Raw genomic sequence first — 22618 nt, 5'->3', positions numbered from 1 at the left:
TATTTGTGATACAGATTATTTTTTCTACTTCTATCAATCCCCTTGATGGATGGGCCCCTCATAAAAGGTCTAATAGATGTGTGAGGCAGAGGTATAAACCTTCCCTACTTGAAACTATCTCCTAAGTTGTTGAGCTCCTTGTATAAATAGTGTGAAGGTTAGGGTTCTGTGCTTTGTTAGGTCAGTCATCAAATATCCTCTTCAAACTGTAATCTGTCATCGAATATCCTCTTCAGATTCTGATCAGTGATCGAATATCTTCTTCAAAACTGTTATTAGTCATCGAATAACTTTTCAGACTGTGATCAGTCATCGCATATTCTCTTCAAAATTTGATAAGTCATTGAATATCCTCTTCAAACTGTAATCAGTCATCGAATATCCTCTTCAAACTGTGATCAGTCATTGACTATCCTTTTCAAACTGATCAGTCATTGAATATCTTCTTCAAGATATACCATCTTTTCCTATTAGAATTTGCTGGCCTGCTTGTATGCGTTTCCTCCAGTAAATTTGACAGTCTTTGAACCCACTGAGTAGTGCTCCATTGTTTAACATTGCTGTACGTCGGCAGAGCAAGTCTTCCCTAACAGGAGGCATGACTCCAGGTGCTCCCCCTGTCTGCTTGAGGGGTGCACACTCTTTCACCTCAGGTTATGATATGACTGCTAGCACTGGCAATGATTAGGACACTGTTGTTCAGCTTTCCCCTCTAAAGGGCGTCCAGAGCCCTATTAGCTGTGGTCTCTTGCTTACCTCATCTGCAGGACGTGTGCCTAATGTGTGTGTGTGTGTGCATGTGTGTGTGTGTGGGTGTGCGTGTGTGCACGTGCGAGTGTGTGTGTGCGTATGTGTCATGTTTGACCGATATATTGTAAGGGTGAATAACAGGGTTGTAATGAAAACCCCCACAGCCCATGCAGAGCAGGGGGCTCACTAAAGGTCTGATTTAGAACTCGGTGGACAGGCTACTCCTTGACAGTGGTTATGGATATCCCATCCAACGAAATCTAAATCACATTCTATCCTATGGGATTTAGCTTTTGGCAGACGGGATATCCGTCACCGTTGTGACGGAGTAACGCATCTGCTGAGTTATAAATCAAGCCCTAAGCCTTCTATACATGAAGGAGGCCCCTTTAGATTGTCTAGACTATAAATATATTTTCCTCTTCAAGGCAGCTGCAGTGTGCAGCATGCTCTGAGCTGGCCCAGGACTGAAGAGATATAAAATAGTTATTTGCTACTCTAGCAGTCTGAGCCTGCAAGGCCCCTTTTCCAGATTGGGTCGGTGCCGCTCAAAGAGAGCGTCTTCCTCAGAGTAATGTTCATCTGAGAGGGGAGAGGTAGCACAGAAATGACCGGAGCTGCTAATTTGAACCAGTCAGTGTTAAGATGGCACATGGCTGCACAAAATGATGGTCCCTCTAGAGGCCATTTATTGCCCATGGTGGTAATGATAGGCTAAAAGGCCCTGTACCCAAGACCCGTCTCTGAAACAAGTTCTACCTCTTGGCTGTGCAGATATTTCCCCATCATCTCCATTGCCTAGAGCTGGTTTCCCCTGCTAAAGTGAAGCTCGCCACTTCCACTTTTCATGTGTTGCTGTCTGTCGAAAAGCAATCCAGCTTTGTATGGTGAACAGATGAGAGTTTTAACAATTGGAAAAAATCAATATATACTTTTTTATATAATAATGTTGCTTGCTTGTAAGTTGATTGGGAAATATGTACATGTTTACCACTTCTAGCCATGACAAAATCCCAACTGACTACCACTCTATGGGATGAAGCACATGTTGGCAGTAGGAACTTTAACAACAGGAAAGATTTAGCAAATATTTCGGGTTGGAATTTCGAACTGATGTATTATATTACTTGATGAATAGAAGGAACTCTGAATAATCAAATGGACACTTTCAGTTAGTACTGAAATTCATATGAATATTCTTCAACAAACAAAATGGTGTGAAAGGCCTTAGTAGATTTGATGGTTGACTAAATGCTCATATGTAGCCTGCACCCTATATTAGATAAAGGATTAAGTGATATTTGTGAATAGCAGACCAAAGCATGTACTGTGATTTCTCCGGTTACAAATTCATTATTTATAGACTTATGGTTTCCTTTGCAATACCAACACTACTCCAAGCTTCATTTAGGGATTGACAGGCCACCGCTAGATGCCCTGTGCCAGCCAACTTATTTGGACTTTCCCAACTATCCATTCCAGTGAAACTGCGTCTTCCTCCACGTTGGGAGTAGTTTCTCTGAAAACAATCAGTTCTAGCCAGTCTGCCTTGCAGTGGTGGCATTGGGTACTAAACAACATCTATTTTGTCAGTGTATTCCTTTTGGCAAACAACAAAGCAATGACTCTAACATGCTGGGAATTTTATCCCACAGTGTAGGGGACAGTGTTTGTATTTTCTTATTTGATACCACCAAGCTTGTGCATGGCAGCAGCAGCCAGGAAATAAAACTCTGACACAGCATCGGAAGGGCTTCCCTAAACAGGACGGCCCTTCCAATGCCAAGTAAGCTGGCAGTTGTGTGGCTCACAAGATGTTTTCAGCAATGACACCTCCACTGTAAAGATAGCACTTTCCTGCCTCTAAATGAGCCAGGGAGCCGTGAAGTAGATGATTGGGACTTCTTCCAAATTTTGACAAATGTCCTGTTACAACCCAGCTCTAAATGACTCCCTCAGTTCTTAACTTCACCTGCTTTGGAAGTTTTCCACTCCTCATTCCCTTTTACATTGAGGTCACTGACGCTCCCAAGCCCGCAGCACTGGATGTGGTGATTCAGTCCTATTTGACTTTGGTCATGGTCATGCTAACCCTTTCCCAATCAGGAAATATATTAATTCCAAATCTAGGTTCAATTGCGCAAACCTTAAAGGCAAGGTCTTTATATACAGTTTTACTACCCCCTTAACTAATCTTGGGTGACAAAGACTTAACTCAATAGATTGACTCCTTATGTCTTGTTTGTCAAACTAAGTAATTAAATATGCCTGAATTTACTATTTTGCCTTAAAACTGATAGCCAGGTAAATGGTGAAAGTCTTTGGGATCTGCAGTAGTAGGTAATGTAAAGATGTACTAACCTTGTAATCCTGATCGAAAGGCGCAAGCACAACTTTGAATCAACAGCCAACCTTATGCTAACAACATGTATTTTAGAAGTAGACCCAAGAAAGACAAGAGAGGAAAGGAGACACTGAATGTCAACACAAAGTCTTGTTGCACAGCTGAGATTGGTCTGCACTGCAGGAGAGTTTATGGGCCTGATTTAGAGTTTGGTGGAGGAGTTGATCCATCACAATGGTGATAGATATCCTGTCCGCCGAAATATTATTCCCATTATGGACCTGATCTAGATGATGGCGGTAATGGGCCCGCCGCCACTTTTTCGATGGAAACCCATCCTGCCTATTTTAGATGTTGGTGGTCCCATAGACTTTAACCCACCCGCGTCCTGCAGACTCCGCCAAGGATTCCCATATGCAGTGACGAGTCCATAGGAAATAGTGGCTGGCATTGGATCCCAGCCACACTTACCACCATGCAGATTTGGATGTGCTTAACCGCCAAGCAAAATGTGGTGTTCCGACCTCCACTTCTGAGTTGGCGTATTGGTGGTAGGGGTGAAAACTAACCTTTTTATTTGATTCCACTTCCGTTTCCAGCTGGGCATGACTGGGCAACACTCTCTGTTGCTGCTGCCCCTGGACCTGAGAGAAAGCCCAACCCCTCAGTCCCTGGTCACGAAGGTATGGAAACCCACATTGGCTATGTACTTTGAGTGGTCACTGAACATGAGCGTTTTAAAATTACTGTGACATGCATATGTCAGGGACATGAGTGGGTCAGACACGGATAGGGACACACTGGTACGCAACACATATCGCACATATACACAACTGTAATTTTTGTGTCAGTATTTATTGCTAAATTAATGTTGGCAACACAATGACGGTACAGTCATACTTGTCAACTGTTTCCATGTGTGCACATGACAAGGTGACCTGTACTTGTCATGTTGTGCTTCGAGTTGTGTGTGTGAGTCAGTACATGTGTGTGTGTGTGTGTGTGTGTGTGATGCGATTGGCTTGTTGAGGTGGAGAGAACTGGAGTGGGTGACATGGATGTTGTTGTGTATGTTGTGTTGTGTTTTGCATGCAACATTCAAGTGAGTGTTGTTGTGTGGCGGTCATTGTGATGTGTGTAGTTGTGATGGGTGAGGGTGTTTGTGTAGATGCGTGTGTAGTCGTGTTGGTTGTGGTTGTTTCGTGTGTGGGTGCAGCGTCAATAGTGTGTGTATGTTGTGTAATGGACGTATGTCAATGTGTGTTTACAGCAGGTACGTGTTGTGTTATGGTGGAGCGACAATGGTGTGTATATGGTCCTATATGTAAAGACAAGAGAAGAAATATAGTATGTCAATGGTATTGATGCTGGAATGTAAATTCTTTTAGTATACCTGATACACCTGCTGACATCTTTGGTATTTCCAGTCTCTGTTTTGAAAAGAATCTCAACATTTCGCCAAGCTACAATACAATTCAAGTTGACATGGTAACTGCTTGTTAAAAGAACTACATTCATAATTATACAATAGCCTTCTCTGGTTCGGATTACATTCAGTCTAATAGTTGATGACTGTAATATGGAAACATTCTTTACTAACATGTGGTTCACCTATACTCTTCAACAATCACATGCATATTTCTAATCAGGTCAATACCGTACTTGTTCTTAGAACAATAGTTTATGTAATATGTGATTCCACAGACTTCTCTTCTAGAAGCACTATAAATAAATATATTGAGTGATTGATGCCACCTTGTGGAATAAATAAATGAAAAATAGAGTGTATAACCCTGATGGATGACTCCTTGTCAGAAGTAGCAAAGTGCTAAATACAAGTTCATAACCCTCATAGAAGACTACTAGAAAGATAAACAAGTACAAAACTATGGGCCTGATTTAGATCTTGGCAGAGGGGAATACTCCATCACAAATGCGACGAAAATCCGGTCCACAGTATTACGATCCCATTGTATCCCCTGGAGATCGTAATATGGCGGAAGGGATATGCCTCACGTTTGTGACGGAATATTTCATCTGCAGCAATATAAATCAGGCCCTATATCCTTATATGAGTGTGGTACAAGAATACTTTTCCCATTGCAAGGCAATTTTCCTCAATGTCCTAGCAGGAGATTCAGAGTAGTGCGTTGTGTGTGATCCACACTAAAAGGTAGGCACGTCCACTGCATCCTAAAAGGGGATCATTATTTCATTTGATTAGAGGGTCAGGTCTTTACTCTTTTGGAGGGGTGCATTGACTATTTTCAGAGCAACTAAAAAAGAGTTTTTGGAAACATCTGCGAGCATTGTGTGGGCTGCAAGTGGGAGACAAAAATGTAGGGCTGCCTTTTGGGCTTCCTTCAGGCTTGAAGATTGAAGACAGGAAGAGACAGGAAGAGAGCAAGGATTGAAGTTGTTCCTAATGTTATTGGCAAATGAACCATGGTTGTTAATCATTGTGTGCGCTCTTTTGATGGCATGATAGACCCAATGTCTTCACAGTGTATTTGGATGATAGATGCAATGGTTCCCTAAGCAGTACTGCTGTACACCCATGTAATTTTTTATGTTAAGAAGTAGAAAAACCTTTATTTGATACAAAAGCACATCCATGAATCAGTCTAATGCCTTATATCTGCTTTCCATGATTGAGACCTTGATTAAATTACTCCTCAATTATTTAGGCTGTCTTTCCTACCACGTATGTGACATGTGAAGTGTGAGTGTGTTGTATGCAGAGAGTGATGGCAGCAGGGACATTGTTTCACAGAACCCTGGATAAACAACGCTTTAGTGCCCAGAAGGGATGCACAACAATGTATCACCTGTCAAGAAAGTTTGAGATTGTTATATTTGCCTTGAGCTGAGTCTGAAATGATTGACACTGGTTGCTGTGATCTGTTTGGTATGGTTTTGCAGGGGATTTACTGGCGAGAAGGTGTATGTAACGTCTGAAAGGTTGCAAAGAGCTAGGCTCTCATTATAACATTGGCGGTAAAAAACGCCTTCTGCTGCGGCGACGGCCGCCAAAAGACCATCGCCGCGGCTACCAGCCGTCTGCCATATTATGACCGTAGCCGGAACTCAGCCAGAAGGACGGCAGAATTCCGGCTGCGGTCATGGCGGTGGATGTCAGTAAGGTGGCGCTGCTGCCAGTTGCAGCGTCATGCCAATAGACTGCCACCAATCGTATCATGACACATGAAATGGCCTGGCAGTGTTCTGCTGGCGGACGGTGCTGGTGGCAGCAGCGCCCCGTCCCGTCTCCTACCGGAGGACCCCCTGAAATCAGGTAAGTTGGTTACTCTGACATGGGAGGGGGAGGTGTTGTGTGTGTATGTCTGTGCGTGCGTGAATACAGGTGTGTGATGCGTGTTGCATGTGTGTGCATGTGTGGATGTGTGAGTGCATGTATGTTGAGTTTTGTGAATGTGTGTGCGTGTATGTATGTAAGTGTTTGTGGATGTATGCATGCATGGATGAATGTGGGTATGAGTGTGTGTATGAGTGTGTATGTTGGGGGGTGGGTCTGGAGTGGGAGGGGGGCTAGGGAGAAACCTGGGGAGCGGAAGGGGGGCTGTCACTGATGGTTTTCGTGGCAGTAAGGAGGCCACGAAAACCATGGCGGTAGTCAGGGCCATAGTCATGCAGGCTTTTACCGCCGTGGCGGACGGAGTGGTACATTGGCGGTTTGGCTTGAGCCAAACCGCCAATGTCATATTATGGGGGAAAGTACCACCAGCCTGTTGGCAGTACTTTTCTCCATTATACCACCATCCGCTGGGGTTGTAATGAGGGCCTCAGTGTTGAACAAGTTCTAAAGACTGAGAGTGAGAAGCTCAAGGGATGCTGCTGGTGTGGCAGCCTCCTGTTACACGTCCAGCACGGGTGATGGTGAGCTGAGATGTTTTTCGTTCGGAGAACTCCAGTCGGGTAAGGCAAACCATCCTTGGGGATGGACCAGACCATCAAGGAGCCAAAACCAGGATTATCTGGCACTATGTCAGATTGAACCACTAACAGGCAAACTCCCTATAAGCACATGTGTCAGAGCCCTTGTTGAACAGGCGCGAAGTGCAGAGGCCAGAAAGGAGTCACTGGAACCCTTACTTTCTGATTCCTGGTTACCCAGTAAGTGGATGAGATGCTGTGAGTTATCATTGTTAGTACTGCCGGCACAGTTTAGGACAGCGTGTGGGATCCCTGCTCTGAAGTAGTATATGCTATCCACTGCCATTGACAGACGCCAAAACCTTAAATTCCCTTGGGGCCTTGGAGAGTTACAAGAGGCTTGAAAGGATGTAGGAGTCTTGAAGAGTTGTTGGAGGGACTAACCTCATACCTTCTGGCATTTTCTGTTTGCCTCCTGACTCTCTGTTTCTAGCACTACCATGCTTACGATATTGTATGTCTTTGGAATACATGAAGAACAATGGACAAGAAATATGGGCCCATTTCTGTGCAAGTAAAGAAAAACTCAGATTTGCTGACTTAGCTGGGGAAGGGGATACCTATTGCAAAAGGAAGGAAAACAAGACTACATTTTACTTTATTTATTTATACTTTAAGTATTTGATATAATGTGGATATAGCTCCAAGAAGCAGCAAAGTGTTTTACTTAGTTGTTTTTATTGCATTTGGGTTGTAGGGAAAAATGGAGCAAGGAACAAGACATAAGAGCTAATAACAAAAATTGTATGACCTCAACATTCAGGCTATATATTGGGAACAGAAATCCTTATGCTGAGAATCATAAAGAAAAGAAAATTACTTTCTTTTCCAGAACCCTTTGTATTATTCAAAATCAGAAGCAAATTAGATGAACAACCAGTGAGTTGAAAAAAGTGCTTGGTGTCCAAAGTTGGTGATACAATTGTGCGGAGTGCATGATACAAGCATCATCAATTGTAGACACTGCCAGAACAAAGAATTGCAGTCAACACAGGTGTTGTCTCAATAGTTCTCTATTGAGGACTGATTATTCATTTATTTTGCATTTGATTGATGATGATCTGCATTTTGAATAATACAAAGAGTTTGGAAAAAGAAAATCATTTCTCATCTTTGTTATTCTCACCATACGGGGGACCTCTCTCCCATATACTTTGACTTATACCCCAGGTCCCTATGGAATCTAGGGTCTCCCTTGTCCTTTATAACATTTACATAAGGGCTAGACATGTGGCAGTTGTAAGCAGATGTTGGGGGAAGATCCAGCCACTTAACATAACTTCCTAGAGTCTTGTCAAGTTGGACTGAGAGCTTAAGTGTGTGTTTGAGGCCGCATTGTCAACGAGTCCTTTCATTGCTATAAGTGTTTGGGTTGCCTTTCTCTCGGGTCAGCAAGAATGATGAAGGTTCCACCACATGTCCCTGTTTTCGGGCAAGGCATAACTCAGACTGATTGGGTCCAAAACATAGAATTGTGCATTAGGGATTTATAGGGACCATATGTCACTTCAATCCCCACTCTGACCGTAGATTCCTGTTAACTTGGTTCATCTCATCAAATAAATTCAGTAGTTCATACTTGCTATCTACATCTAGGAGGCTAGATTAGAAAATCTGACTTATACTTGGATCACAAAAGTGGAACTGTTGGTCTCTTTTCTGCACTGTTCCTGATGTCAGACATGCACTATATATCAGGTTCTAACTTACGTACAAGGTAAACATGTTCTCTCAGTAGGATCTTATAGGAAAGCGGGAGAGAGGAGCAGTACTCAATCAGTCAATCAATCAATCCGGTATTTGGTGAGTGTGGCTTGTCATCCGTGAGGGTATCCAGGAGCTTAATGTGATCCTCATTTGAAGAGCCAGGTCTTGAGCCCCTTCCTGAATTCGGTCAGTGAGGAGGAGGTGCGGAGGTGGGGGGTGTTCCAGCATTGGCAGGGAGAAGGTGTGTCCTTTGGTGCAGCAGAGGCATGTGCAAGGGATCTGTGAGATGGCTAGGTGAGCGGAACAGAGGTTCCTGTGGGGGCAGTGGAAGTGTAGGCGCTGGTTCAAGTAGGCATGTCCCAGGTCATGGGGGGCTTTGTAGGCATGGGTCAGGAGCTCGAGGTGGCATTTCTTCTGGACAGGGAGCCATTGGAGCTTTTTAGGTGCTGGGTTATGTGGGTTCTCTTGAGCAGGTTGAGGATCAGTCTGGCAGCTGCGTTCTGGATTGATTGGAGCCTTTGCATGAGTTCGGTGGTGCCTGTATAGTGTGCATTTCTGCACTCCAGTCGGCTGGTTATGAGGGCATGCGTTAAAGTCTTCCTTGTGTTGAAGATGCGGTGTGTGTTGAAGCAGAATGAGAAGATGGTGTTGACCTGGTGTTTCATGGAGGGCTTGAACCACCAGGAGTTGTTCCAGAGGGCGGTGTGTGCCGAAGATGAGAACTTCTGTCTTATCCGTGTTGAGTTTTAGACAGTTGTCCTTCATCCATTTTGAGACGTTCTTCATGCAGTTGTGGAACTTTGTTTTGGTTAGTGGGGATGGCAGAGAATGATAGGATGGCATAGGAGATGATGTTGATGTTGTGCGATCTGACGATGTCAGCGAGAGGTGCCATGTAGATGTTGAAGAGTGTTGGCATGAGCCCTGGGAAATGCTGCAGATGATGTGCTTGGCTTGCGATGTGAAGGAGGGGAGGCGGACTTTCTGCATGCTCCATGTGAGGAAGGAGGCCATCCATCTGAGTGCATTGTTGATTATTCTAATCTGGCGCATGCGATCAACGAGTGTTTTGTGGGAGGCAGTATCGAAGGCGGCAGAGAGGTCGAGCAGGATCAAGGCAGCGCGGATGTTGTCTGTTGCAGCAATCATGGCTGTTGCAGTGCTGTGGTTGGTCCTGAATCCAAATTGGGAGGAGTCCAGTGGGTTGTTTTCCTCCAAGTGTTCAATGAGTTGGAGGTTGATGGCCTTCTTCAGGATTTTGGTGGGGAACGGGAGCAGCGAGATGGGTCAGTAGTTCTAGAGTTCGTTGGGGTTTGCCAAGGGTTTCCTCTGCCAGAGTGTATTCTCTCACTACTGAATACAGCAGGGTCTGGCAATCAGGAATGTGCCCAGTCTCTGCTCTTGGAAGCAGTTTGTTTACTGGTTCCAATGGATTTGCAAGTCAGGGAAACTTGGATGTGGTTGATGCCCTGGCCTACCTCTTCTGGTGGCTCTCAAATCTTACATTCGTATTTCCCTTTCTATGGAGTTTGGGGTTCTCTTAAACTTTCCCTGGGTACGCTGGGTTTCCTGTGCCCTGGTGACAATAACCGGGGCATTTGGGCTTTGAGTTTTCGGGAACATTGATAGGGATTCTGTGACCCTCGAGTATCATGCCATCTTGTGTGAGTACCTATTCCTGCAAAATTTAATAACCTTAAGAGAACATGGTCTCACCCAAGGTTTTTCCATAACTACAAATGGCATGCTCAAAGGTGCAGTATTTAGTACACTATGGTGTCTGGAGGCTGGCTGTGATGTGGAAAGGTAATGTAAACATGCGATTGAGACACCACTTTAGCAAATTGATATGGTAATTTTTTTACATCTTTACATCACAAATATCTATGATCTGAGGCTCAGAATCATATACATTTTGGATTAGAACTCCACTAACCCACATCTCCTGCACCTCACGTTCTCAGAAGGTATGACCTGAGTTAATGGCATAGCGATTTTTATTACCGCCCAAGAGTTCTCTGTTCCTCTTTATTTGTTTGCATCTTCTTCCAGGTTGTAGTAGAATTTGGGGAATAGATCTGTTATAAATATGTTCTCTCCACTTTCTCTGTCATCTCTGTGTAGTTTTCACACATCCTTAACAGTATATCAGAAACCATGTTCTCTTTCTCAAAGAGCTGAGGTTCATAGACTGTGTCTCCTGGTGGTTCTAGCTAAGTGAGTGTTCTACTTGGCTGTGGTATGTTTCCCACAGTCTTTCATCATTATTCCCCTAGAAGGAAATGGACGTGCTGGAGTCCTAAAAGTGAAAGAACATGATTTTTTATGCAAAGTACATTATTTGTTCTTAGTGAATGAGTACAAGCCAGAAAGAGTTTAGAAGGGCCCTCTAGGCGAAGGATGCAAAGTCTGTTCTGTATTTAGCATGTGTTCAAATTTGGAGCAAAGCACAAGTTATAGAAGAGGCTGTAGTCTGGGGTGATCCAGGCCGCAACTGGGTAAAACGCTAGTCACTATAGCATTTGCTTCTAGATTACACTACTGGTAAAGTGTCATCAGCATCACACAGTAATATATTTAGATGACCACTCTCCATCCTCATAACTCTTCATCATAGTCTTGGATTATGAGATGCAACCTTTATGTATAGCCTTTGTATTTGTTGACTTAGATGCTTGTTCATCATTTAGCAACAAAGCTGTTGACTACTGTGTATCAAGAGCATAGTCACAATACAAATGTATGATTGAATGATCTCTCTTTGCAGGTGACCCGCCTTTGCTCACAAACTTCCTTCAGGACCGGTTGGGTATCAAACTGATTCGAAAAAAGAATTTGGAGCAAGGGAAGCCACACATCTTTATTCCTCTCAAAGCAAAAAGGAAGGTAGGGACAAATGCGGAAATCTCTTAAAAACTTTTGTTCACATCAGTGACACTTGTGTATTGGAAAAATCAGAGATTCACAGAATCAGGATTAATGCCTTTTTATAGGCTCAGATGGCGTTTACCATACAACGACTGGCCACTTTTCCACATTCCCAAGTAGGGTTCAGGAGCAGGAAATGTATGTTCTAGCACAGGTGTCAATGGAGGTTTAATTCCAAATGTATCTTGGTGATTATTCACAAACCTTGCAAGTGCCTTTCCCCACACCTGCTACATACACATCTACTTCAAGAGCGCATGCGTGGGTTACTGTGTGTGGGCAAGTGACCCAAGCACCCCACCTTCTGAGAGGATGTTTGCAGGGAAATTGCTTCTCATGGGAAAATACTTTCCATGTAAAGAAAAAAGAGAAAATGGCATTACAATTGCACCTAAATCTAACTTTAAATCTGCAGATTTTGCACTTTTCAGAAACCCCACAGCTGTAAGATTAAGGCTGACAGGTGCACGTCAGGAAAACTAAAACATTTCTAATTCCCCTACCTCATCTGTCAGTTTAGAGAATTCAGATAGTAATTCTATGTAAATTGTAGCTGCATGCCTACTCTGGAGTGAGCGTACTAATTATTCTGCCAGTTAACGTATGAATGTCAGTACATATAATCCCCTTAGATTTCCGTTCTCTGTACAAGTTAGTGCTCTTTGGATACCATTGCATAAATCCTTACATCGGCCTCATACTGCATTGCAGCGTACAATGCTTGAATGGACTTTCCTATGTTTGTGTTTCCTCACAGGAATCATTCTTTTACAATTGAAAAATGCAAATTTCTAACAGTGACTGGCATGAAACAATCAATAAACACAGTGTAATCTAATTTGTGCCTATCTTACTGTTTTTCTCTCTTCTTAACTGAGTTTTAAAAGAGTATATCCTGCTTCTTTGTCTTTTGTATCAGTAGTTAGTATGTATACAGGCGCGAATGCCTGTTTCTTCCAGTTCCCCTAACAAAACTAGCCCATAACAATCATAAGTTGTTTTGGACCCTCTTTCCAGCTTCGGCTTCGCACCGCAATAGTTTGTTAACTATATATACAATGAAAATGTTTGTTGTAGGAAGTCCTGATGAAGTCAAGGGGTATTCCCCAGACGAAACATGTTATGACGGGAATGTGAGCAATCATTGGAAACCATATTTTCAAGAGGAATAAATTATAATCTGATTCAATTTATGAAGACTGTTTGGATGAGGACTCTTAAAACAATTCATATGAACATGAACTATTGAAGTCGACGAAACTGTAGCGTGTGCCACTGCAATTTTGTAAAATTGGGTAACAGGAGTAGTTATCAATTGGGGCTGATTTTGGGGTGAAGTCCCAGCAAGTGGCACCGCCTGAAGAATTCAAGAGATAATTGAGGTAGAGCGCCGGGTACACGCATTGATATCACCCCTATGAAGTTATTATTGGCATGCAATAAGTCTGTATTTTTGCCAACCCCTGCTCAGTCAGAGACTACAACCCTTCAAAAAAGGTTGATATTCCAGCCAGGGTTTTGCTTTTCCTCCAGCAGTAAGATTTCTATTGCTGTTCCAGATTAGGAACCAAATCTCAACATAGTTGATCCAACAAACAAGGAAATGTAGGGTGCACTGCATCCATTTAGTAGATAATGTGAATCTAAGGTTCACGTCATTGTCCGTTCCCTCTGGGGTTGAAGCTCAAATCATCACTTTTTCTCAGTGGGGCCAGTCATCAGACATGCAACAAAATAATCTTTGTCCCATTGCTGCTGTAATAAGTTCTATCCAGATGGGTTAGACTTAAACCTTCTTAATGGGTTTTCCCCTTCAGAGTCCTTTTTCTCCGATTGTCTTCATGGATTTCTTGGATTATGAATAGGGCATTGACCAGAACCTTCTCTCTCTTCTAAGGTTATGATTAAAGTAGAGCAAGAGGTCATGCATAAACCTCTTGGAGCTTATGGCTGTCTTCATGTCTCTCAATCTATTCCTCCATCTCACCCGTAGAATGCTGTTCTGATGGCTATCACCGCTACAGTGTTTTAAATTAGACAACAGGGCAAGTGGGCTTTAAGTAGGATAACATTTCCTTTTTATTGCCCATCTTCAAGCACTGAAGAATACCAGGCTTCATATTGTCCCTCATTTATTGAAGCGAGTGCTTGACCCACAGATTCCAACTATTCAGAAGAGGGGGTTCCCACCCAGACATCCTTTAAGTGTCCCAGATTCATTTCTTCTATGAGCAGGATTCAGAGTTTTTTTTGTAAGATAAACCCTTCTTGAAGAAAAGGATGAGGAGGATCTGTCACATGTTCTCTCTTGATTCTCAGATACATTGTGCAACTTTTAAGTATCACAGTACTCTTTTTAAATTTGATTATTTACATAGCCCTGAAATGCTATCCCAGATCTGATTCATGGACCATCTTCTCTGAAAGAACAGTTTGCAGGCTTTTCCACATACCCCAGAAATGTTGAATCTGAGGCTAGAAGGGATGGGCAGTTCCCTCTCCGATCCTTCTCCAAACAGAAGATAGGGTTCCTGTGAAAGTCGCCTTTCTATACGAGTATAATTTGTGTGCTATTAGGCGGCTTTTAGTCTTTTCTTTTTCTCTTGTATCTTAGCATGTAAGTTACCCTGCAATCCTCCTTGGGTTGCAACACCGTGTATTTCTTGCATTATACTAATTGTGTGCTTCTCTCTGTGTGCCTTAATAAATAAATAAATAATTAAATAAATAAGTAAATAAATAATTAAATAAATAAAACATGGATGGAACGTTTAAAAAAAAAGTTTGAGTATTCATGCTCACTTATGTTAGAGTCACGAGGATAACACATGCAGTGTACCAAAGAATTGATCTTCTGAATTAATGAACAGCGACCAATTTGGAACTACAACACACACTTGGTACCACAGAATGGCGACAGATTGGCAGCTTCATTCATGTGGTCGACTTTCGCCCAAGTAACAGTGCCAAAATGGGCTTTGAAACAGGCTGTGAAAATTGTCCACTTGCAAGAGTTAGCACAACGACCTGCCTAATCAATATTATTTAGCCATATCATGATTTATTACCCCCCGTGTTTGGCTGTGAGTGCAGGTGTGGAGTCCTGCCCGGGACAGCAGACACCTAGAACTGTATATGAATTCCCAAACAGGATTTTTTTTAAAATTTATTTCTAAAAGCATTCCATTTCAATTAAGGGTGACAGGTGTTTTTCGAAGAAATATGTTTCCTGTTTGGGAAGACATTGGGTAAAGAAGGCAGTGGTCCTAGTGACCACTGCCTACTCCTCCACAGACCACCCAACACAATATCTGAAGGCAGAGCTTTCCCAGGGACAGCTTTCCTTTTGCAAATCAGTTACCATCCCAGATTGGGGCTGATGACTAACCAATAGTTTAAGACCTTAATTGTAGCCAAAACCTATTGATATATACCCATGTGACGCCTAAATAAGAGGGCAGCAACTCCTATAGACATTTCCATCTTGTAAAAAAGGCTTTTGTCATTGTAAAAAGCGTCTTTACAGTCAAACACCCTGTGATTGGATATCAAACGTAGTTTGCAGTACATTTGTTTTGATATTTATATAACGCAAGCCTAGCTAGGGAGAGTTATACATCAATTGGTTATGTTGTGAGAGGATACAAAATCATGTTCATTAAGTAGAGAATTAGACATTTGAATTACATAGTTTTGTAACTCTGTGACCATTGCAGTAGATTTTCCTCAGCTTTACAGTTTTAGGCACTGGGATATTTTGTAATTTGCAAGAATCATACGATTTTCAGTCAAGGTCTGAAGCCGGCATTAGAACTCAGGTTCCTAGGTTGCAAAATCAGCTTGGCCACCAGATCACATCTTCTTTCTTTATAAATAGCCCACTCATTTTATTAAATCCATTAATAAGCTTAATTCCACATTCAGCATCCGTTTCCAGCTGTGTTGCTGCTTTGCTGTACATTGGGCCTGCCTGAGCTCAGACTGTGTGGAAGGTAATGCAGGTTCAAGACATTGATGCAGCATTCCACGATCCATGTGTTCTTGGTGTTTGGCAGCAATTTGATGTTGACATGCTTTCTCAATGGCTTTTGTTGGGTTTCTGTCTATCTTTTCTACTAATTGTAAATGCTCACTGACAACCAGACTGTGCTGTGAAACAAATTAGTTACTTATTCAGGTTTTTCCTGAAATAAAATGCCTTTTTTTGTCAAAGCCTCGCTTGACTGTCCTTCACCACCTCACCTGAATGAGTTATCGAATTTGAACTTCTGGTATGAAACTTTGGAATTTTGCATTTTAAAACTTAATATATGATATAAAATCTGCTTAGAAACCTGTTGATTTCAGCTTCTTAGACCTCTTCTTTACCTGCTTCAGGTGAAGACCCGTATCCCAAAGATTCCCAAGCAGCCGTTGATGTTGGGAGCACCTCCTGAGACCTTTGTTTGGAGTCTAGACTTTCACTTGTCCAGAACTGAACAAGACGGTTCACGAAAGCAATCACAGAGCCCACAGTTGTCTCCTGATCCTCTTCCACCTATCAAAGCATCTTCAATGGACCAGACTGTGGGTGAAGAGCATATGCAGCAAGAGTCGACCACTGCATCTGAGAAAACACAGCAAGACTGGGACACAGATCAGGAGCAAGAGCCAGAAAATGTTGACTCAGTGTTTATGACCCAGGTTTGTGAACTCACCTAATTATGAACAAAGAAACCTTGCTGGTCAAACAGAAACATGTGGCCATGGAAATCAACTCCTCCAGTACGTCACAAATACTAGAGTCTCTTTTTACTTGAAACAAGTGAACAATCCAATAGTGTACTTTAAACAATGATAGTGCACCTAGTATCAGAGCTACTAATTCAGCATGACAAAAGTCCATTAATTTAGCTGCGCCAATAGCCATTCTTTGTTAAACTAGGTCTCTCTGTACCAAACAGTCCTTTGCCTCCCACCTCCAGCACATGTCACTCATTTTAGTAGCTCTATGTCACGCCTGGGCTCACCAGACTGCGTCTGTTGTAGACAGCGTTAGGGACCTGGCATAGCTTCTCCTTCCGACCAGAGACCACTCTTCCAACCTAAATCTTGTTTCACAGAAAAGGCACAACTTTCATCTCATCTTGAAATTTACTTCCCTGGTGTCTTGCCTTAGAGGAAATCAACATGAGATTCTTATGCTCCACACAATAACGATTCATGATTATTCTGAAGCATCTGTCACCTTCTAGGAATCCTGACCATATGTTCTTGGCAAAATAGAGGCTTCAGGCTACCGGATAGTTGCCTTTGCAGCTCTGGAGCCAGAAGTATACAAACCTTTGCATTACACCATTCGTGCACTGTGTGTCTGTTCATTAGACCATAGTAGTGATGTTGATGACAAGGCATTTAACCCCCAGTCCCTGTCTGATGACATTTCAGAAAGTGGCAAGGATAACATCTGAGTTTCATAAAATGGTATTGTGCCCTTTTAACAGGAGTTATTGAAAGCCCAAACTTATCAGCACCCTGTATGGAATGCTGACCATTGCTCAGCCAGTAGGAATGTTTAGAATGCATGCACTAATTTGTATTCTCTGTTCATTGGTAAGTATCTGAAGGAAGTTGTTTGTTTGCCAGGTGTTAGGTGACAACAAGGAAAAGGGTGCCCTTTCCCTTATCGGCCACATGGGTGTTAATAGCTGTCAATTGTGCGATTCAGCTCGGACCTATAACTGCACTGTAGGCAGTTGGCTATGGTTAATGCCATCTTCAGAGGACAATAAGCCCTGATAACTCCCTGAGCAAAGGGAAGTAACATTTAAGTGATTGATAACGGCCATGACCAACCAAGTTCTAAAACTAGTAGAAGGCATAACATTTTTGGAGAGGTCTCTGTGCTGTGACCTCTTCCACTTGGTCTGTGGCTACAAATACAGTCCTGAGCCATGTGACTAGTAGGCACACATTCCTCCATAAAATCGCCAGCATTCGTCATGCCTCTTAGATGCCTCAGGGAGGCTCATGTTACCTGTCTGATGCGAGGACAGTGCCAGGATCACGCAGGCGCCTCACAACAAGGCCATATTATTGAATTTCTCTGGCACAGCGGGGGCACCCAAAGGACTTTGGCTGCAACACCACAGGAGGATTAATGGTTGAAACACCCATTATACCTCCTGTCCCACATTACCCTGCCTCATACCTTGCAAAGCTTCCTGAGGGACCTGACCCTTGCAAGTAGACAAAATAAATAATTGTAAAAGATGATTGGTCAGATGGATTAAATGACAGAGGTTACAAATAAGAGTTTCAAGCAGTAACAGAGGGGCAGTATTTGTTTTCTCAATGGCATAACCTGGCATCTTGTTTGGGAGGTGCGTTGGTCTTTAATAAGAATTGCTAACCAGGGCTACCTTCTGCAACAAGTGGGGCTCTGGAGCATGTTGGGCAGACTATGTTGAGGAAAACCTCATCTTCAAACCAAAAGATCTCCACTCGATTCTTCTTCTAAGTTATCAGAATCCCTAAGGTGAATTTAGTAGAAATATTCTTATTTCTATTTACAATAACGAAAGGTCAGCAGTCTTGTTTAAGGAAGACTTACGAGGTGGTGGGGTTGCTAATGTAACACAATCCCTTCCTTTTGTTCAGTGAAGCTGTGGATAATAATTTAAATCACTGATATTGTCCTTTTCTGTTTCTTTAAAAGGTGGATGACTTACCAGATTCTTCTTGTGATTCTCAAGATCAAGACCAGGAGGAAGAACCAGAACTGGAAGATAAGGATCCACTTGATCCAATCCCAGAGATATTCAGCGGATATGAGGAACTATATTATGTAGAACCAGACCCTGACTTTATTGAGCCAGTAGGTAAGTACACTATTGGTGTCAGAGGAGGGACCAGTGTGGAGGAGGTGGGAAAAATATATACGCTGTCAGTAGGCTGACCGGAGTTGAGATCATTTATTCAGTATTAATAAAGGTACAGATAAGTCAGCTTAGTCATTTGTATTTCAATTAATCTGATAACACGCCCCTTGTGAAATGGAACATCAGAGGGCGAAAGGTGCCGCACAGGACCAAAAGGTCACTACAGGTGAAAAGAACAATTTTCCCAAATTAGCTTCTAGGGGTAAACCTATGAATTGTAAAGATATTGTTTTAGTGAGAATAACAAAGTTCCAGAGCCTACATATGGATAGCTCAGAAATTCATAGCTTTCCATGTTAATGTCTGACCTTAAACTGGCCGATTTTCTGTCTACAGAAATTCTGATAATTTACTTGTAGGGTTAAGGTGGAAATGTGCATTCATTTTGTTCAATACCTGGGATCTTTTTCCAGAGAAAAAGGTCTCTTTGGTTACATCTCCCAAAATATTAGGGTATGTGGGTGTTTTTAACATCAAATTTGCACACTCCGATCTACCTGTTAGTACCCAAATGAGGTGTGAAAACAATTTGTCGCATCTCTGTTGAATCATTCCCAGTTTCTAACTCCTGCCCTCCACAGCTCAATCAATGACTGAGGAAAGTGACATACACTTGTGAATTTTCCACTGTTATAAGTTCCATTGGTGGAGATACATTTATATTGCTGTATACACATGCATGCCCGCACTTTCTGTGCACCTAATCTGAATTTAGGTGCGCAGAAGGTTTTGTAGCTCAGCCCAACAATAAATGTCCAAAATGATCCAGTGGGCCCCTCTCCTCTAGGTAAAGGCAACCATAGAAAATTCTGGCTGTGGACACCATTTGATATACTTTGGTGGTGAATCAAATTCCCCGGGCGACCACTTGGTGAAATCTTCCAAGACCTTTGAGATCCATGTTTTTTCTGAGCAATTGGAGAGGTGATCTGCAATTAACAGTTTAAATTGTTTCAAATGATAGCAGCATGGTGTCCCCTTTTTTTTTTGCTTTGCCAGGGCATATCCAAGCACTAATACTGGGAACCCTGAATCTGTTGATTTCTGCTGTTCTTTGGTTTAAACAATTTGTCGTGGAGGAACAAACAGAAAATCTCTTCTACTGTATTATTGAAGGAGAGCATAATCAAAATATGGCTTCTGTAATAATGCACTTCTTTTTCCTGCATATGGTGCAACACTAGTTTTTGATTGGAAAATGTTTTCAAGTTGTGTCCGCAGTTGGTAGGCGGTGGGTCAAGTCCTGAGGTTCATTTATACAAAGCATTCCAAGAGATGAGGCTCCAAAGTAAGGTTGAGCTTCTAGAACACCCCTGCCAGTTTTGTACCAGAGAGACGAAAAAGCTGGATGTCTGAAGAGCAATGTCCTCAAGCAAACTTATTTGCTTTTTCTTCACATTGATGGTTATGTGTTCCGACTGAAGTGATGGTTGTTGCAGTGGAGTTCTAGGTGGTATTTAGACTCATTCTTCCTGGAAAAAGGCGCTGCTCGGGTCGCGTCTCCCTAACATCTGTTCAAGATCTACTGACCATATGATTCAAATTTATCTCCCAGGGCTCAACTGTGCCTCACATTTTGGCCCTTCCCTACTGTTGTTTTTAGCAGCGACATCTTTTTAGAATGACTCCCCCTCCTGATTTATTAGGAGTAAATGTTTGCAGCCACAACCTTGATTAATGAGAACATGCTTTACCTGGGTCTGCAGGAATGTAGTTTATCATGAATCTGGGTGATTATGAATTTGCAGGAATATTGTTTGTATGTTCCAAATCCAGTGCCTGTGTGTGGCCCAGCTAGGGAAACTCCATTTGCTACTTATTAAGGCCAGGGGACGCTTCAGAACTTTGTGCTTTGGCCACAGCTCTATTTACTAATCCTTATTGTGTTTCAGAAAGCATAAACACAAGAGCTACTCTCCATCAAGGGCCCTTTGGGCTGCTGACCATGCTCTTCTCCACATACCACAATTCAGTGAGGTAAGGTAAGGTAAAGGGGAGGGAATTCTGAACTTTGGTTCCAAGGCAATGGAGTGCTTTACCACTGCCCTTCTACAATTTCTGAAGAAAATGCAGATCTGCTTGTTCATTTACTATCTCAGGTTACTCTCTGTTCACCTTGTGAGATCTGTTAAATTTAGCACCAGTAAACCATTTGGGCGAACGTAGCACTAATGTAGTAATGTAAATAAAAATGTAGAAATATCGAAGACAAACTTGGCTAAACAAATAATCAAACCTGTTAAGTTCTGAAAAATAAGAGGTCTTGCGTTTTAAGCATGTGTCTTGGATATGCCTTCAGTGCATACTAGATATATATGTCAAATATGATATGTGAAATACCACATTTGTTAATACAATAATTTTGAAATAATGTCTTCTTCATTGAACCTAATGCAGCTTACACATGTTTCGCTAAAGCCATGGAGGCTTCTGAACTTCCTCAGGACTGCAAATACAGTTGAAATTGATGACTTGGCGTATGTATCCTCTGGTATCCTTCGTCAGCATCATGTTAGACAGTGTTTTGGAATACCATTACATGTTGATCGGTGGTCTAGTCTGTCCTTGGCAAAATCAGGCCCATATTTGTACTTTTTTTGCACTGCGTTTGCACCTTTTTTTTTAAGCAAAAGCGGTGCAAACTTACAAAATACAGTTATATTTTGTAAGTTTGTGCCGCTTTTGCGTAAAAAAATGGCACAAATGCGGCGCAAAAAAAGTATAAATATGGGCCTCAGTGTATTGTATTCACAAATGTGGAGTATCATAGTTAAACCAACTTATAAGTATCAAAAAAATGATTGTGTTGAACTGCAAGCAACAGCATATTCATGGTAACATTATCATTCATTGAGAGCTACATCAATAGCCGCAATGGTTGGATTCATTGTTTTTGGGTAGGAATGCTAAACGCAAGGAACAGTAGCACCAAAACCGCAAATTACAGCCTTGTATATGTTATTTTTACTTGTTTAAAAGGCTGTTGAATCACTTGTTTAGGCCTACGCCCTATATTAAAACAACATGGTATTTACCCCACCACTGTTTATCTTCCTTCTAGGCATACGCCAAAACGTGAGAGCTCTGGAGCATGCTCTGAAGCACATGCGTGTATATCGAGAGTCAAAACTAAGGCTGAACAGTAATCAGAAACCTTACCGCTCTAAGGATTACAAGGCAAGTGTTACATTGCATGTTTGAGTTGTGACAGTATTTTACTCACTGGTCTTAGGTTTGCCTATTCTGTTCATTAAGGAGTCTGCAAAAAAAATTTTGGGGTCTAATTCACAAACGTTTGCTATCACTTTTGACTTACTCTTGTAGTATTCCTATCTTACTCCTGAATTTCAGGAATACTTCCAGCTTACTTGAAGGCCCAATTCATGAAGAAAAATGTACCTACAGAGATCTCTGAACTTGTAGATTTTTGCCTACCAGTAGGAGTACTCTGCATCACCCCCATGCTTAATTGGAGGTCACTTACAATTCAGGATTCAACCATAAATTTACTACGAGTAACATTGTGACGATATTTTCATTGTTTATTTGTTCAATGTTGTTCTACATAGTTTAGGTGGAGATCATGGCCTATGATATTTAGAATTACAAACTGAAAAGAATAGGAAAATGTACATCCTCTGAAGAAAAAAAACTCGAGAACCATTACTGCTGGATGCACCTAAATACAGCCCACACCCAGGGCTTTGACCTCCTCCCCTTGTGATACAATACATTGTGGTGCCACATAACACCTACATTTGTGTTGGGTGAATAATAGTGTTGGAAGTGAGATAAGTCACGGGTTCCTTTTTTTTTTAAACCCATTAGCAAGGTATATATTTGTAAATGTATGTACATCTGTTATGTTTAAATTTTTATAACATTATTTGTGTAGGTGTACTATATTTACAGTAATATGACAATTTTTAATATTTTTATTCTTTTATTATTTTTTAAAGTTTATATAATGTGTATTTGTATAGGTGTATGCCATGTTTAATTATATGACCTGTTT

The 22618-nt window shown here is 41.9% G+C and overlaps 1 protein-coding gene across 2 annotated transcripts in view; it reads left to right on the top strand.

Moving 5' to 3' along the window:
- XRRA1 (X-ray radiation resistance associated 1) overlaps positions 1-22618 on the top strand; it is a 183863-nt gene that overhangs the window by 142414 nt on the left and 18831 nt on the right. The window contains exons 13-16 of one of the 2 annotated variants that reach the window (XR_011194838.1): positions 11523-11641; positions 16061-16366; positions 18381-21080; positions 21665-21780. Coding sequence is in view for 1 of the 2 variants with exons in the window: in XM_069203812.1 (XP_069059913.1) it covers positions 11523-11641; positions 16061-16366; positions 18381-18543; positions 21665-21780 (704 nt within the window). In the remaining variant the exon portion in view is untranslated. The remainder of the gene's footprint in view (positions 1-11522; positions 11642-16060; positions 16367-18380; positions 21081-21664; positions 21781-22618) is intronic. The other variant, XM_069203812.1, reaches the window with a different exon arrangement.

This window comes from Pleurodeles waltl, chromosome 8, assembly GCF_031143425.1.
Source record: "Pleurodeles waltl isolate 20211129_DDA chromosome 8, aPleWal1.hap1.20221129, whole genome shotgun sequence".
Lineage (NCBI taxonomy): Eukaryota > Metazoa > Chordata > Amphibia > Caudata > Salamandridae > Pleurodeles > Pleurodeles waltl.
The sequence above is the reverse complement of the archived record's forward strand: the minus strand, read 5'-3'. Positions and strand labels throughout refer to the sequence as shown.